General features: G+C 39.5%; 1 protein-coding gene across 1 annotated transcript; it reads left to right on the top strand.

Annotated features, from left to right (window-relative positions):
- Nucleotides 1-10,697: 10,697 nt before the first annotated feature.
- Nucleotides 10,698-17,057, top strand: adora1b (adenosine A1 receptor b). The gene is made up of 2 exons (XM_028018732.1): nucleotides 10,698-12,026; nucleotides 15,234-17,057. Exons 1-2 carry the CDS (start codon nucleotides 11,686-11,688, stop codon nucleotides 16,042-16,044), a joined length of 1,152 nt encoding a protein of 383 aa, XP_027874533.1. The 5' UTR covers nucleotides 10,698-11,685; the 3' UTR covers nucleotides 16,045-17,057.
- The last annotated feature ends 548 nt before the right edge of the window (nucleotides 17,058-17,605 follow it).

Below are 17,605 nucleotides of genomic sequence, written 5' to 3'. Positions count from 1 at the left end.
AGAATCAATATGTTAGAAAGATAGCAGTCCACTTAGAAAACACTAGCATAACTTTGGAAATTGATTATTTGGCGTATTATCAGTCGTACCTGATAGGTGAGGATCGGCCCATAAACCCAGGACAGATTGATTGAGTTTTGTTGCTTAGCTGAGTGAATGACAGATCGAAATGAACTTGTATTTTATATGCCAGCTGAGCGCTCAGAACAGTGCCGCTTCCAGATGGATCATCCTCTTTAAATGAGTCTGACTACTGGTCTCAAGCAACACCAGATAGTAGACAGGCTCCAAAATAACTGAGCAGACATCAAAGGAGGCAACGCCTGTGCATAATGTCTCCTCCCACAGAGAGCAAAGACTCCATGTTTGACCCAGTTTTTTTTATTTTCTCATCTGGACCTACTCTTCAAAAAAGGAGCATCACAGCAAAACGGACTGGCCACTTAAAAGCATACAAAGCAGCTCAATGCAAACTAGGCTGCGTCAGATACTTTGATTCAGGCCCGATGACACCTCAGAGGTAAATTAGGATTCATAGTTCTGCCATTGTTCCTTTAATTTGCTGTCTTTCTTTTCTTTTTCTTTCAACCCCATGCTCATCTCTCCATTCGCGGCACAAAGCTTGAACTGATGAATCCCTCCTTATTCTCTGTCTTATTATATCCGCTCTGCCTTTGACTAATGCACAGCCCGAGCCCCGAGTTGATTTTATATTCTGAGGTCAGTGTGGCCAAGGAAAACAAAAACAGACGGCTGATTTCAAAGAGACGTGAATGATCATTTGTGTTTTGCTATACTGTCCTCACTCTTACTCAGAGTGATTTAGTTATGTACAAGAGTTCACAATGCCATAGGGAGAATTATCATTCATTCTGTGGTTCCCTGATTCTCACCTTGTTTACTATTGAAATTTTGCAGAGCATCTGACAATAGTTTTAAAAAACCAGCTGTTTTTCATATTTGCTTTAAGCTTTGAACATGCAAGTGATGTTAATTCATGCTTCTTTCATAGTACCTCTGATATATTGTTCCAGTAACAAATATGATTTTCATCTCCTTCCCAGAAACCACTGAAGTAAAAATATGTTTTTTAATAAATCATCAGTGTAACTGTTTGAAAGGGCTAAAAGCTTCTTAGGTTTGTGACTAATTAAAAGCCGGTACTTCAACTTTCACGCAAACAAGACATGCAATTATACATAATTGCTGAGCAGAAAATGTCCAGATAACGTTATCTAAAGGAGCAGCTGCAATGTTTCTCCACAATAAGCAGAACTAAAGAACAATTTTACTCTCCATGTACAGAGAGCATCAGAGAACTGCACACCTGGCTGTGTTTTCTTTCAGACAATTGGAGTGGTGAAAAGTGGGAGATAAAGCCAGGCGTTTTGAGAGGCTTGGTATTTTTTGCACAGTAATCTTATTTGGGACCGGTGTTAGATGACAGAGGAAGACTCTCCACAGAGGGTTGCATTAGGGAGCCATAGGTTTATGCTATTTTGCTGCAGTGATTGTTACTTTTAATGTGCTATAAAATGACACACTGTTATGTGTAAGGGAATGAAAACACTCTGGGAATGACCAGGTAAAAACACTCAAAGACATGAGATTCAAGATTGAAATCTGAAGAGTCACTCAATTATTTTACTGACTTGGTTTTGGATGACTGTGGAAACTTTCAAAGCAGTCTGCAGGTGAAAGGCAGGATAGAAAATGGATAGCTCAGTAGTACTTTGCGGAACAAAGATTATAATTTCAAATTAATATTTCTTTAGAATAGACAATGCAATAGGATTATCAAAAATGGGCTTAGTTTTGTTAATGATAAAAGGCCTTGCTGCTGCCCAAATGTAAAAACCATTCACATGGACAAGATTTAGTCATTAGCACTTATTGAAAGCATTTTATGAAGAAGTTCCTAATTCTTGATACAGTTTTTTAAAGTGAGTTTCAGAGTGTTTTTATCTTCACTGTGCTAAGTAACGTGTAGCTGTGTTTGTCATGGTTCCATTTATTTAAAACTTTAAATTAACATTTTTCTTGTGCCATTTTTTGATTTATGAAGACTAAAGCACTCCCACTACACCTGTCATGTTCTCTTGTCTTTCCTCTTTAGGAAACGCGAGTCTCTTTTCACGTCATCAGAAAGACGGTCTCTTTTGACTAATTTCACTGGTGAATAAATCTACTTTATCAAATTTATTCACCTGAAACAAATGGAAGGCGTTAATTACCACTTTAAAGACCCTGAGAATTCCAATTAGTTTAGCAAATTAATGTATAGATTTCAAAATGCTTCATTTTTTACATTTATTTGAAATGAATTGTTTTTATTTCAGGATGAGATTCTTCTTCTCTTTCAGCCTGTCTCCAAATCATACAGCATTGCTGCTCTCACTGCTGTCCTGTATAGCTTTCCTTTCATCTTTGCTGATAGCCTTTTATTGCACATCACACCTGACACTTTTCTCCACCCTTTTCCTACTTTTTGAACATGCTTCTTCATCTATTTTCCACTTTCTCCTTCGCTCTGGATCGCTGACCCCAAGTATTTGAAGTCCTCTGTTTTCTTTACTTCTACTCCCCGTAGCATCACTGTTCATCTTTTGCACACACGTTTTCTGTCTTGTAGCAAGTAAACTAGTATTCCTCAATATCTAGATGAGATTGTGCTACTGAAATAAGAGGTTATAAATCTTTATGCAGGCTGCCAGAAAGCCTATAGTGCACTGAGACAGCCTTTAGTATAGAAAAGCTAAGACCTTTCTCTTCTTCTTTATAACTAAAGAAGTGATAAAGAACTTCTTTAGTGATAAAGTGTGAGAAGAATAACTGGAGGAGTTGTTCTTTTAGATGGTCAAAAATGCTCAGCTTCTCTAGAAAAATGTGCTTCCCATCTTAGACATTTCTTTAGCCTCTGAAGATACTGCTCTGAGCGAGAGAGGGCACATCACTGGTGATGCTTCAGATAGCTGGCCAGAGGGCAGTTTTTATGTCAACACGAAGGAGAAAATTTGTGCTTTGCTGCTTGTTTTTTCAGCTTCCTTTGTGCTCTTCCACCATGAAAAGATCCAACATGAGCTTTGTATGTTGCACAGTGCTTAAGCTATGGAGCCGTTGATCCCTTCACAGAGCATAAGTCGTTTGATTGTTCTTCCCTTATAAAGCATTTGTCAAAGACAGTTCTGAAATGTTTAATGTATTTTCTTAATTTGGTATTTTTGTTGCTATGCTATTTACTTTCTGTTGCTCTGCAGGAGAGAGCGACTTTTTCTTATCACTTCTAAGTACAAGCTTTATTCATAAAGCCTTTGTTTCCACTGTTTAGGAACCCTGTTAGCATTTCTTTTGCCTTTCTTTCAAATATTGCTTCTTGCTTACAGATCCCTTTATAACATGCTGAAACAATATGCCTGTAAGGAATATCTTTTGCTCTTTCAGACTGCTTGTTAAACACTGAACAAAAAGAGACCTAGATTTTTTATTATTTTTTTTATTTGCATCCTAATCCACTAAAGTAGCTTTCTTAAATTCTACAGTTTTAGTTTCAGGTTCATTTTATTATGAACTGATAATGGATTTTATTTATACCTGTTCTGTTCCCATAGAACAGGTACAAAGGTTCTTCTAGGAAGAGCCATAAATCTCCCAGTATTATCTTTGACCCGATTGAGGTGCAGATTGTGCTGCATGCGTACTCTGAAGCGACTTGTCAGGGCAGTGTGAACAGCACGTCCCCAAAGCAGTGGCATTTTATTGTTGATTTGGCCCATCTTGTGGAAGAAAAGACAGCATTATTTTAACAGCTATTCACAGGAAGTCTTGACGTGAATTCAGCAGGTGGCACACAGCAGCTGCTGTGGGGAGCTTTTCTGCCGATGGAGAGCTTGCTTAGTGTCTTTGTGGTCTGTGATGAAGTCTGAGGCTTTCAGGTTTACTGCACCCAGGGAGCTGGATGCTGCCCCATTAATCCCCTTACACTCTACCCAGGCCTCATTGTAGGTGTCAAATTTGAGAGAGGCATGCAAAGCTTTAAAATAGAACTGCAGTCTGAGGTATTATATTTACTGCCTCACCATGTTCTTTTGTGGTTTTTTATTTCCAAATGTCTCATTATTTATTTTGCATTTTCTTACTAATTATAGAGGTCCATATTAAAATCCAACATATTCTGCAAATACCAAAATTCTCAAGGGAATATGTGGCAATTAGCTGTGTTGGCACCTAGCACCGCGTAAGATATAAATCTGTGGGAGCATCACTTTTTTCTGTCTCCTCAAGAAGACTGAAATATTCAGCACCTTGGCCGTGCTTTTGCGGAGCAGTACGTTTACCTCTTTTTCCTTTAGCCTGTGCATGAGAAAGGCTGAAGTGATGCCAAGTGGCAAGGGAGGAGTGGCTGTCCTAAATGTTTGCCAGTGGGAAGAGGTGTTAGCTTAAAACAGGGGAGACGTGTCAGAGTTGTCAGGGTTTAGCATGTCATTAATTGTTGACAAAATAACCGCGCACTAGAGAAAGAAAAAACCAGCAATCACCTGCTGGGCAATATATAAAGCATGAAATTCAACTTAATTTGTACATAATTAAGCAAAATGGGGGAAGAAAACTTAAAAATTACTATGAATAAACAGAAACTAGCTTAAGCTATTTTACTTTGACAACTTTAAGATACATGTTGTGGAGATTTTAACAGGTATTGAAGTAGAGTTTTCTACATCAGCTAGGGTTTTAATTCACAACTTGCTGACACATTAAAATGTTCTGCAAGATTCAAATGCTTTTATCAACAAACACAAAACACATCTTTCCCTGCATTAGCTGTCCTTTTGAACATATTTCATATCGGAAGAGATTTATTCTAATTTAAGTCTGATTAACTTCCAAATAAATACTAATAGTCAGATAGTTTACATTTTTGGTCATCACTTAACTTTACTGCCAACAAATGGCAGATTTTCTTGTTTGATTCTTATGGAAAGATACACATTGTTGTGATCTTTAGCAGAAAATGTTGTACAAAAAGAGGGAAGCTGAGATTTTGGAGACAAGAAACATCCCTGTTGTTATGCTTCACGGTGGCAGTTTGGATTGTAATTTTCTTTTCATCTCCTCACTTTTCTCTACTGCTTGCCGCCCTGCAGAAGCAGCGTTTTGTTCCCTTGCAGGCTGTCACACCTGTTCCTCGTCACACCCATCACCAAGCTGTGTCTTCCTTGGATTTTCTCTCTTACCTGATTTGTGTTTGACAACTGGATTATGCTCAGATCAATCCCTACTTTCACTGAAGAGGTAACTGATTGTCTTTTATTATATATCACACATCTAACTGTTGATCTGTTAGTTTGCTCTTAACTTTGTCTACAATAATATATATATTTTTGTATTTATATTATATATTTTTTGTATTTATATTTCTGTACATATCAGGGTTAATAATTATATGTTGGATATGAAAAAAGCACCATGCGGAAAGTATTTAAATAAATCCTCTTCACTCAACAAAATTGCTCCATTCACTGAAAGCTGAGTTTAATGTGTTATGTTTATTTATCAGATGGTATTCTGTTAAGGAAACAATTGTATGAGGTTTGATACTTTTGAAATTAATGAAAAATATTGTGTAGGAAAATTCCTGGTGTATGTATGTGTGTTCATATATATATAGAGAGAGAATATATTTACAATTTAATTTTTTGTATTAATGGGGACACATGGACTTTTTACAACTTCAGTACAGTAACCCAGAATAATTTTATTGATTTCTGTCTGAAACTACTATACAAGGAATCATTTAAAAAAAGAAAAAGAAAGAAAGAACAAAGCACCATAGCACACAGCTAAAGATACCGTAGCTTGAGGAAGTAGTGACAGAAAATTAAAGGAGGTTTTAGTTCATAAAGTAAAGATGTATTTGGAAATGTATCCACAAGCATGAGGAAGTAAGGAGAGCACGACAGACTTAACAAACCAGCACCCTACCCAGGAGTTTAAAAGCAGGCTGTGGTAAGACGAGTCCAGCTGTAGTTCAACACAGTGGAGAACGACGGCTTGTTACAAAAAAATTACTGTTCAGAAAACAAAAATGTCTGCTGTGGTTCTCAGCATGTATGCTAGCACATGTCATCTGAACAGATTGCTTCATTGTAGTACTTCATTGTACTTTTATTCTAGCTATAAAGAAGCTAGCGTAAAAGTAAGAAGTAAAAACACTGATATTCAGGAAGGTATTCAAAAGCTGATTTGTCATGAGTTGTTACAAAATAAATGCTATTAAAAATAAAATAAATCCCCTTTATGTTAGACTTTTAGTAAACGTGGATTGCTGCTGTTGAAGCTGTCATATATAATGAAAATGTTCTACACTGTGCAGTGTGCATGTTATGCAGTTAAGGTGTCAAATATCACACAAATGCCGCGTTATTATTTATTTTTTTAGACTTTTTTCTTTAATGGTGCAGGTATAATAAGTGAATTATTCATTGTCAAGAATCCATGTAAAATAAATGTTATGAAAGTATTGTTATTCAACATGATTTATGACAAACTGTACCAAATAAACAAAAACTAAGCTTCTAGTTGATTTTCTTGGCTTGTTGAGTCAAAACACTTAGAGGGCGAGTGACTTCACTGTTTCTGGGATCTGCACAGGCCTATCAGTAATCCTTGACATCAGCAGGGTGTTTGGAGAGATTCTCTCACCAAACATCCCTGCTTTGACCAATAGAGACCTTTTGTGTGACGACGGATACTTGTTGTTGATGTGTTTCATTTTCACTATCAGCTCGAGCTTGAAATGGGGTGTTGTGGTAAATTTCTCAAACAGGTTGTGGGTCAGGAAGCTAACAGCCCTGAGAAGACTGAAACTGTGATATACATGCCGCTGTTTTGTTTTTTTTGCAAACAGAAAATCAATAGATAGCCTCTGTTCACAGCAGGACATGAGACTCAGCAGTCACAACACTGGCCACCTTATCTTAAATCTGGGTCACACGGATAATGTGGAGTTTAATTCTGTAAATGCATTTTACAGAATTCAGTAACATGCAATATCCCATGATTAACATTACAGTTTTAATGCTATTGATTTTTTTTTGAAAAGGGTAAGTCACTGCCTTTGTGAATGTAACTTTTTATAGAGTCAAGTTGTTTAAAATTGTTTCCAGAAATGAAACTAATTGTATTACATTTCCATCTTCATTTTTAAGGAAACCTTAAACCTGTGTTTATTTGAAAATGAAGAGATTAAATGGGGAATCACTGTTATATGCCGCTCATTTCCAGATGGTTTCAAATTACGGTAATCAGAAAATCCACCTCTTCCCACTGACTGATTCAACTTTTCCTTAGACTTCCAGTTTCTTGTTTTTTTTTTTTTTTTTTGAATGATGGTAACATTTTTGGTTTTACATAATAAAACCTATCCTCTGAGGAAAAGATTCTGATTAATGTGTTGCGATCCAAAGTTTTCATTCTGTCCGGTTGAGTAGTCTTCCGAGAAGACCTCAGCAGTTCATCACTCGGGCTTTTTAATGACCAAGTAATAATAGTTTTGAGCTTAGTTCAGCAGACAGGAGGCTGAGGAGAGAGACAATGTCTTTCCTCATTAAATTGTGATCATGGTTCATTGCGTTGTTCTTCATCCGCGCAGATGAAATAGCCATATAAATTTTCTTGTTCATCAAAACAAAAAGCTTTATGTGCTTTATAAAACCCTCCTGTGTCATGCCGTGGCCCATCCAGTCTCCATCACTCACCACCTATTGACCCATGAAAAGCATAAGCTTCCCATTTCTACAGGATGTCTGAGGTGTGCACCTTTTTGGCACCCAGCATACATGGCTTTTTGAACAGTTCAGCAGATAAGACTCAAAACATCACCAAAAGGCACAAAACACTATTTTCAGAATTTAACAAGATTAATATTACTTGTTTTTGTGTGCATGTTAGCACTAGTTTGGCAATATTTCAAGAAATTGTGACTGAACTGCGATGGACTGGCGACCTGTCCAGGATGTACCCCGCTTCTCACCTGATGACAGCTGGAGATAGGCACCAGCACCCCTCCCGATCCCAAAGGGATAAGGTTGCAAGAAGTTAGATGGACGAATGGATGGATGGATGTGACTCTGAAACAAACAAGTCCTGTGTTTCTTTATAAACTCCTGCTTCTTCTGAAACGCCACCTTCAGGAAGTCATAACTTCGCTCCTCTATTAACCTTTTAGCAATGTTTTTACCAGGATCGCATTGAGCAGCATCTCGTTTAATGAGCTCAGCAGAAGTGCAGTTCCGTCAGGTGTTTGCTAACTGCTGCTGGCTAGTCTGAAGGAGCTGAGATGGGATGAGATGTGCTGATAAGCATAAGCTCTGCATTGTGACCACTGCATCTCTGAGGAGGAGCTGCGCTTTGAAGGTGGTATTTGGTCCTCCCAGACGTTTTGGGCAGCTGAATGGTTGCTGATAGGTATTTTCTCAACCTATATAAACAAAACCCACAGACAACATTACTTAGTTTTCAACCAAATTCTTGCAAGAATTGAGAAGGCACAAAGGATCAGCTCCTACAAGCCGACCTCCTTGCGTTCTGCCATTCTGCTGCAGAACTTGTCTTTTTATTAGCAGAGAAAGGGAGTGAATGGGATGTGGACGAGTGATCTTAACAAAAAGGAGGGGCTGCCCTGATAACAAGGAAGAGAAAACAGAAACTAAATTCTACACACAGACAATAAGAGGCAACTAAGGAGTTTCTCAGGAATTTCTCCTAAAGAAGCACCTGTGAAAACATGCTTGAGATCAAGGAAAGGTTAGTTATGTCTTACACACAGTTAAACAAGTTCTTCCTCTCTGGGGTGAGAACACTAAAACACTAAACCTTAAAATAAAAAACAACTATTAATATAAAACTACTAATGTAAGAAAGATAACAAAACATAGTTGCCATGGGAAATTAGGGGATTTCTCAAGCATGCATGAAAGAATCAAGGTAACACTCCCAGTATGTTTTTTGATGAGGAAATAATTACGTAAAGCTCAAAAAAGTTGATTTTACATGACACTGACCTTTTAATCCATGCTGAGGAGGCTTGTGTAAAAACAGAGTGCGTTCAATCATATAATTGTCCCAAACAATTAAACTGCGGCTGGTGCAGATTAACTGCAAGCACGGGGTGACAGTGTTGTGCTAAGAATTCACAAATAAATTAAACAAACAATATATACATATAAATGGATATAACGTATCTATGTCAAACAAATATGTTGTAAAGGTGCCCAGGCAATTGTATGCAAACAGGCGTCTGTACCTGGATCCAAGTAAATCTGTGGTATCACTTTTATAAATTGCATTGTTTTTGATTCTAGACTCAACAGAAAATGTTCACTGAACAGCAGAATCTGGTTCGTACAGCTGAAGCACTCTGCACTTCACTGGTCATTCAGCCTCAAATGGCAAAATCTGACAAATGTTTACTGAAGCGTTTCTTTATGTTCACATTCTGCGGGCATTAAAGTAAGTCTCACTGAACCTCCTGTCACATGAGTGATTCAGAGGTGCTGCAGAAATACATCCCAGGAAACCAGTAAAGTATTGTGTGAAGACTGTACAGTAAAGCCCCAAATTACTCAAACCTCTGGCAGGTGTAGCTTTAAAATAACCTTGATTTTGACACTTTGGGGTAACTTCAACTTGATGTGGAATTGTTTTTGTTTCAAATCCGATACTACTATCACACATTACTATTTTCTTGATAGTTTGAGAGAGACTTTTCTCATTTGTTGTTTCAATGAAAAAAAAATGCAGATTTTAAAAATGCTAGGGGAATAAGTAATTTTAGGGTTAAAAGTAAGTACATCAGGCCACTGCAGGGACGTCTGAAACCCTTTATTTCAATTGTGCACTAATGTCCTCAGTGTGTGTCGACAGAATTCAGAAATAAACTATGTTTAGACATCTGGAAACAAAGTTAGGCGAGCATGCCCCGCTCTGGTTCACCGCACTATAACAACATTTACTCAGACTGCTTTGTAATTTAAACTAAAAAAACGTTGGAAGGGGTGAACCTACAGTCTCTAATTGTCAGCAATACTGATGTGTTAGTTTACAGCATGTGCTCTATGATGATTGATTTTTTTCATCCATGGCTTGGATCATGTTCATTATGATCTCCCAGGTGAGTAGGAGTTGGCGCGGGGCGGCCATATGGCTGCTACCTTCCCCTGTCTGTATTGGCTGACCTCTATAGCTAACTCAAGCTGATAATTTTCACAGCTCAAGTATTTTCAGTTCTCCTGCCATAACTGCCTCTACATATAAATCTTTACCCCAATGTCATGTCGTTTTCTACAATAATTAACTTACCGAGTGTAAATGCTGCCTTCCCGCTTCCATAAAACATCTGAGTGAGTAAAGTGCACCATCTGTGGCACCTTTCATTATGAATGATTATCCCTGCCTTTGCTCAAAGCTCACACCTCTCACTTTGAACCCGAAACAACAAGATAAGATACTGTGCCTCTCAGCTCGTACATAGGACCGGATAAGTTATCCTTATTTGTTCCATAAGTATCTTAGAGTGATAAAGAAAAAATTTGGCCTTGACCTTAAAATAAGTTCAAAATTCATTGCAGCAAAATTTTCTCACAATGCAAAATATGGAAAAGCACAAGACCATTGCATGTCTTTATGTCAAAAATGCAAATGAAATTGAGCTCTTGCCAAGAACAAAATGAATCTAAAAACTTCAAAATTGATCAGTATGAACTTTCAACCATCCTTTGTATTATGAAAAAACAACGTTTTCTCTTATAACCTGTTTCATCTCATCTGTCAAAAATTGTTCTGTGGAAATTGTGCAACATTTGCACTTGTCGAGGCCCGTGGCAGAGAAATATCCTCGGGCAGGAGAGCGAGACTTCCTTTGGGATGGTTCCACAGAAAGTTGCACAGAATTTCTTGAAAGATTAGATACAGAGCAAACCCTCTCTCCAAGTTCCCATTTCTAATGAATCCACTCCATTACATGGAAAAGAAGCCGGTCGAAAAGGCTCTGTTAAACGAAAACAGGAGCAAATGAAACCATTTTCTGGAACTCCGCGTTTTACGGTCACTCCTAATAAAAATAGGGAAAGAGTTTTCTTTCCCACAGAGATAAAGAAAGAGAGAGAAAGAGGGAGAGAGAGAGCGGAGCGAGAGAGAGAACGATAGAGAGATGGGGAACAGAGCGCATTGCCGCCTGCACAGCAGCTGAATCTGTGCGCGCTTTCCTGTCAAAAATGCGCAGGCAGCAGCGCTGTTAAAACGTGCTCTGTCAAACTGAAAGACGTAGGCTGACAAAACGCCCAGCGCCCTCTCGAAGAAACTGGAGCCAGTGGGAAGGATGCTGCGCTTACGAGAAGCAGGTGTATCCAGCCAAGTGGAGGGGACGCAGGGAACGGAGCAGGAGCGACCCGCTGGAGCCGCTGGACAAAAGCACCTGCTTCAGAGGAACAGCCAGCAGTCTTTGCTGCTTCTTTCCTTTTTTTAATAGCTGGATTTTATCTCACGAAATGTGCATCTGGCATCCAGAGTGGGGAATACGGGCGCCATGAGACTGACGGACGCACAACTAATTTGGAAAACACCTTAGAGGACAAGAGAAGAAAACAAAGATAGTGTGTACGTTTTTGTTGATCACAGAGATCTGCTGAAATGCCCGGGACGGTCTCCTCGGCGCCGCTGCTCTACATAGGCATGGAGGTTCTGATAGCTGTCGCCTCCGTGATCGGGAATGTGATGGTGGTTTGGGCGGTGAAAATTAATAAGTCCCTGCGAGACACCACGTTTTGCTTCATCGTCTCCCTGGCCGTGGCGGATATTGCGGTGGGAGCGCTGGTCATCCCCCTGGCCATCACGGTCAGCATCGGACTTAAGACTTACTTTTACAGCTGCCTGCTCGGGACGTGCACCATGCTGGTGCTGACGCAAAGTTCAATCCTGGCCCTGCTGGCCATCGCAATTGACCGCTATCTCAGGGTCAAGATCCCGACCAGGTAATGTGGGTCTTTCCTCTCAACGCGCACGGGGAAGGACGGGAGGAGGTCGGGTCAAGGTTCAAGTCTGATTATTGTTTGCTCCATGTGGGAAGGGATGATGGTGGTCGTTTCTTCACACAGAGGTCAGAGCTACTACAGCTCTCTTCTTGGGAATCGATTTGCACGGGGATCGTGTTTCACTTCAGACTGTCGTGTTAAGGTCCACATTTGGGTAGATTTAGCTCGCCAGAGGATTCATGAAAACAGCAGGGGCATGCTGATCACGCAGTAGCCCGTGAGTTTCTGTTTGTCCCGTCTTAACAGGGCCTTGCGGAAATACAGACCTGACACCACTGAACTCAGCAAGCATAACCCTCAACGGGCTTAAGTTGATTTTTATATGACAAACCAACACAAAGGTTCACATTAATGTGAACAGGAAGAAAAAGGAAAGCTGGCTCATTATTTAACTAAAGATAATCAGAGACGTGGATCATGCTTGGGTTCCAACTCCCTGGGTCAATAATTTGCAAACCAATCTTTTGTTACAATGACTCTACAAGTCTACATATCTTCACTGCTGTTGCATATCACGTTGTTTGTTTTTGGCCTATTCTTCCTTGTCAAAAAGTTTGGACGCTTTGGTGCAGACAATTGAATCCATGTCTGGACTTTGACTGGGCCGTTGTGACACATGGAGTACAATGCATCTCTGGCTTTGTGTTTGAGGCTGTTTGTCCTGCTAGATCCTTGAGAGCTGCTGTCCTGCAGCCTTTACAGTCATTCCTACTGCAGCTGAATCCAATGAATGCCTCCTTACCAGGCCTCTGCAGAGCTGAATGACTGCTGATGAGAGAATTCAGGCATTTGATTCAGGTGTGTTGGAAAAATAAAGGTATCTAAAAGCTGTAGGATGGTTGGTCATAAAGACTGGACATTGCCATTGCTGGAAGATTAGCCTCAGGTTTTTAAACCTGAGGTTTTTAAAGGTTTTAAAGGTTTTTAAAACCACTTTTAAGTTTTCCTGATTACCCACTGTTAGCTTCGTATATCTTCCTAATAAACCTGGTCAGCCTCTATGATGCTGCCACCATTGTGTGGACGATATGACCAGCGTGATGGGAAATATTACTCTTTTTTGCCACAAATAGTTTATCCTATGTGGTCAAAAAACGTACAGTTTCACTTTATCTAACCACAGTTTTTTTTCTTCCACATGTTTGCTGTTTTTCCTACTTAGTTTTTGATAAACTGCAAATGGAACTTCTTCTCCAGAGTTACCATTGGCCTCTTGGCTGCTTCTATGATTACAGTTTTCCTTTTCCAGCCAGACAATGTTGATTTCAGGTGTTTACCAGAACAGAAACATGTTTTCTTCTGTAGAGCCATCCATCATCCCATCAACCCTTACAGGTTTCCCTGCTACAGAAAAGCAACTTGATGCTGCAGTCACTGTGTGTGGTAGGGATAATGTGTTCAAGATGGACGTTCATCTCTTTGTAGGCTTAGACTTTCGCCAAATGTTTTATAGCCAAATTCTGCTTTAAGCATCTTCACAGCTTTATCCTTGACCTGACTGCTGTGTTCCTTCATCTTTATGTCGCTGCTGTTTTCTAACAACACAGAACAAATTTACACTGACAAACAGGCATACTCTGATTATTGTATTTACCAGGGGACTTCCTTAAGAAATTGAAAACTGAACATGAAATTGGATTTTATTCAGGTGTATCAGAATGAAAGGGCTATATAGATGTTGATGTGCAGTATTGTATGTAATGTCACAAACTGTAGAAAAGTTCAAGGGTGTGAATTTTTTTGTAAGGTCTGAATGCATGTGATTTTAATGACAGAACTAGAGCAGTCCAGGATAATGACTAGGAGCTGATAAGACAGCCAAGTATCAACAAAACGTTGTAATTTATTATTTCTTGTCACCACAGATAATAGCTTGTGGCTCATTACGACACTCTTGGAAAACCTTTAGCTGTTGGCGTCTTATTGCTTTCAGCAATCCAAAGTCCTTTTAATTGTGGTTCAAGTGAAATAAATCAGCAATTTTCAGGGATGTTCAGCATCTTCCATACTTTCTAACAAAAGCGAAAATGTTAATTCACAGATATACCACAATTAATGGGCACATATTACAGTTTTCGCAACATTTCCTTTTTAGTTGTGGTGACGCTTGTAGCTTGTGACAGACAAGCCAGTTTCCATTTCCAAACTCTGGAAATATGCTTAAAAATAGCTTGAAAGAAAAAGAGTGAACTGGGCAGCCAAGCTTTCACCAATTGCGTACTAAAATCTTCAAACCATTTAAGTCTTTTGCTCCATCAGAACAATGAAACAAATGGTGCTTTTTGATGCTATTTTTCTTCTCTAAGGAGCGAACAGGCGTCTCTGTACCGCTACATCTCAACACATACTGTATGCCTCCTAATCAATACTAGACACAGGACATGGCACCAGTGACAGTCAGGCTAAAATGCAAGGTCCGGTTTAGCTCCAGGCTCCCTTTTTAGCAAAGGTCAGCTTGCGATGATGCAAACATTTTCTCATCATACTCTGTAAATATCAACCAATGGTAATCTAGTCATGATCCAATTACTGCTCTGCATGCTTTCTAGCACCGAGGTGGATCAGATAAATGTTTACATGTGTGCCTTTAGGCTGCGCCTGTTTCATTTCTTTCTCTGTAGACGCGAGAGGAATAATAACATTTCAGAGACCCTGAATCTTTTACCTCAATCAGTCTCTCACCATTAATCCTTTACAGTAGGTTATTTAGAAGATATACATCTGAAGCAGAAATGGGAAGTCTGGTGGACCAAATATTGCATCTGCAAAATTAAATTGCAAAGTTAAGAATCATGTATGAAAAACAATATGGCTGCAGAGTATAAAGTACGCTGATGTTACTTTCAGGGATGCTGCCTAATTTGCACTGCAATGAGCTGCAACCCATCAGCTTAGGGTTTAAAGTATTCAAGTCAAGGACAATAAAATAAAACTTATTCTGGTTGCACATAAAAAAATAAATAAATAAAGATAATAAAATAAAAAACATTTCAGCAAATGTCAAATATGATGTTCAACCAATACAAGAAGATAATATTAGTTTGCAAAGTTTAAAAAATATATACATCAACTGTTACGGTTTGTGAAAGAAAACATGCATGTTCCAACAGTGAAGACATTTTGACGTATTCCTGGTTTTTCCTGCAGGTACAAGCGGGTGGTGACGTCCCGGCGGGCGGGCCTGGCTGTGGTGATATGCTGGACGTTGGCGTTCATCGTGGGGCTGACGCCCATGTTAGGGTGGAACAATCTGAAGCGCCTCCAGGAGAACGGCACGATCGGCCCGGACCTCATCATCACCTGCCAGTTTGAGACCGTCATCAGTATGAAGTACATGGTTTACTTCAACTTCTTCGGCTGCGTCCTGCCACCTCTGCTGTTCATGCTGGTCATATACGTGGAAATCTTTTACATGATCCACAAGCAGCTGAACAACAAGAAAATCACCTCCAGCTTCTCAGACCCCAACAAGTACTACGACAAAGAGTTGAATCTTGCCAAATCTCTTGTTCTGGTGTTTGTTCTGTTCGCCATCAGCTGGCTCCCCCTTCACATCATCAACTGCATCACGTTCTTCTGTCCCCAGTGTGACAAGCCAATGGTTCTGCTCTACATTGCCATCCTGCTCACTCACGGCAACTCCGCTGTCAACCCAATCGTCTACGCTTTCCGCATCAAAAAGTTTCGCACTGCGTTTCAGAAAATATTGCAGCAATACTTCTGTTGCAAGGAGACGCTGGCGTTGGACTTCCAGCAAAGTGACAGAAAAGACAAGGCCAATCTGGAGCCAAAACCGGTTGCATCGCTTCAGCCTGCTCAATTGGGGGTCTTTAAATCATATCCTTCGCTGGAGCTGCAGCTGCAGCCGTCTCCGCTGGAGCTCCAGGACGAGCAGAAGATTAAAACACCTCAGCAAACTTACAAACTTCCCCCTTTTGTCGAGCAGAGTGTAGCCTGAGCGAAGGAGAGAAATGGTTGGCTAAAGAAATAAGCTCTTGTCCAAAAGCGGTGGCTCTCTCCTCATCTGAATGTAGTTTGAAGAGAACAGATCACAGCAAGGCGCCGCAAAGCTCTTGCGATTAGCAACGTGGTTCTGTGGAAGATTGTTCGTCCTCAGGAAGAGCACACATGCACAAAACAGTGCAGGCAGCATACTGAGAAGCCTGCAATGTCTATTTACGTGCTTATCTCAGTAAGATACTGAGCACATGAAGCTTTAACTGTTCTATTACTTATGGTGAAGCCGTTTGTGTGAACATTAGAAAATGTGCAATATAAGTTATTGTGCTTTGTCAGTATCAACATCTCTGTGTTACGACTTGCCTGAACATTTATACATCAGACGGAGCAGGGTAATCTTACTACTTTAATACTGTGTATGTTCCAACTGACTCTGGCTAAAAAAAAAATATATATGAATGTAATCATGTAAATATGAGACGGCTTTCACTTGTGAATGCTCGACTAATCTTCAGGGTCTAAATCGCACATTGACGTGTGCAGGAAGCAGTGTTAAGGGACAGAATAATGTAACGAGAGCTAGCATCTCTCCTATGGAGCTCAGTCAGGCCTCAGGTGATCCAGCTGCAGTTTTCCATTGCAGACGAGACGGACGGGGATATAAACAAGCACACAGAGGCTTTAAAATTTTAAAAGCTACATGCAGGACACTTGTAGCAGCTCACAGGGGAAAAACACAAGATGCTCTTAGATCTCATGTTTGTTCAGTCTCCACGTCAGTAAGCTGCGAGTGAAGTTTTCTTTAGCTCCTTGTCATCGCTACATCATGACAGTTTACCATCACCAACTGTGGCTTTCATGGCCTTGTTCAAATATTCAACTGAACACTGACTAAATTCTGAAATGTCAACCTGAAGATTGTGAGTTTAACCTGTAAACTTATTATTTTGCATCTTGCCAAACTGAAGCGTCTTCAGATTCATAATTAAACTATGTTCAATACCTCTTAAACACAGGATGTAAAGCTGTTTTTGTCTACCCGTTATTCTTATTTAATAATCTTCCTTGAAGGGATAGCTTAGAGAGGATCTGTTGAAATTTTATAAATACTTAGCATCTTACCTGCTGTTGCTAAAGCTCTTGACATCCTCATTTTGTTTAAATCCAGATTAGCTGTAACCTAACAGCCACTTCAGGGTGGCCAAAATGAACTTTTATCCCTTAAAAATAACTCCAGTTTAAAAGATTTTATAACCGTTGATGGGATGAATCTTTAAACTGTTGCTACATTTGTTATTGGGTGGTTATTTACAGAACACAGATTATTATTAGTCCAGGATGAATGAAACCTTAATCTGTCATTATTCTTTCATTGGGTTGTTATTTACACAGAAGTCAATGAATATTTACATAGAAAATGAAGATAGTGAGTGGTGTTTCGCTAGTGCTCTTCCTATGTGAAACATACTGAGAATGGAAAATAAAAAGTCACTACCCAATGAAAATAAAAACAAGCTAATGCAAAAATGACTAATACAGCATTCAATTAAATAACTATA

Source organism: Xiphophorus couchianus, chromosome 1, assembly GCF_001444195.1.
Source record: "Xiphophorus couchianus chromosome 1, X_couchianus-1.0, whole genome shotgun sequence".
Lineage (NCBI taxonomy): Eukaryota > Metazoa > Chordata > Actinopteri > Cyprinodontiformes > Poeciliidae > Xiphophorus > Xiphophorus couchianus.
This window is presented reverse-complemented; position numbering and strand designations above follow the sequence as displayed.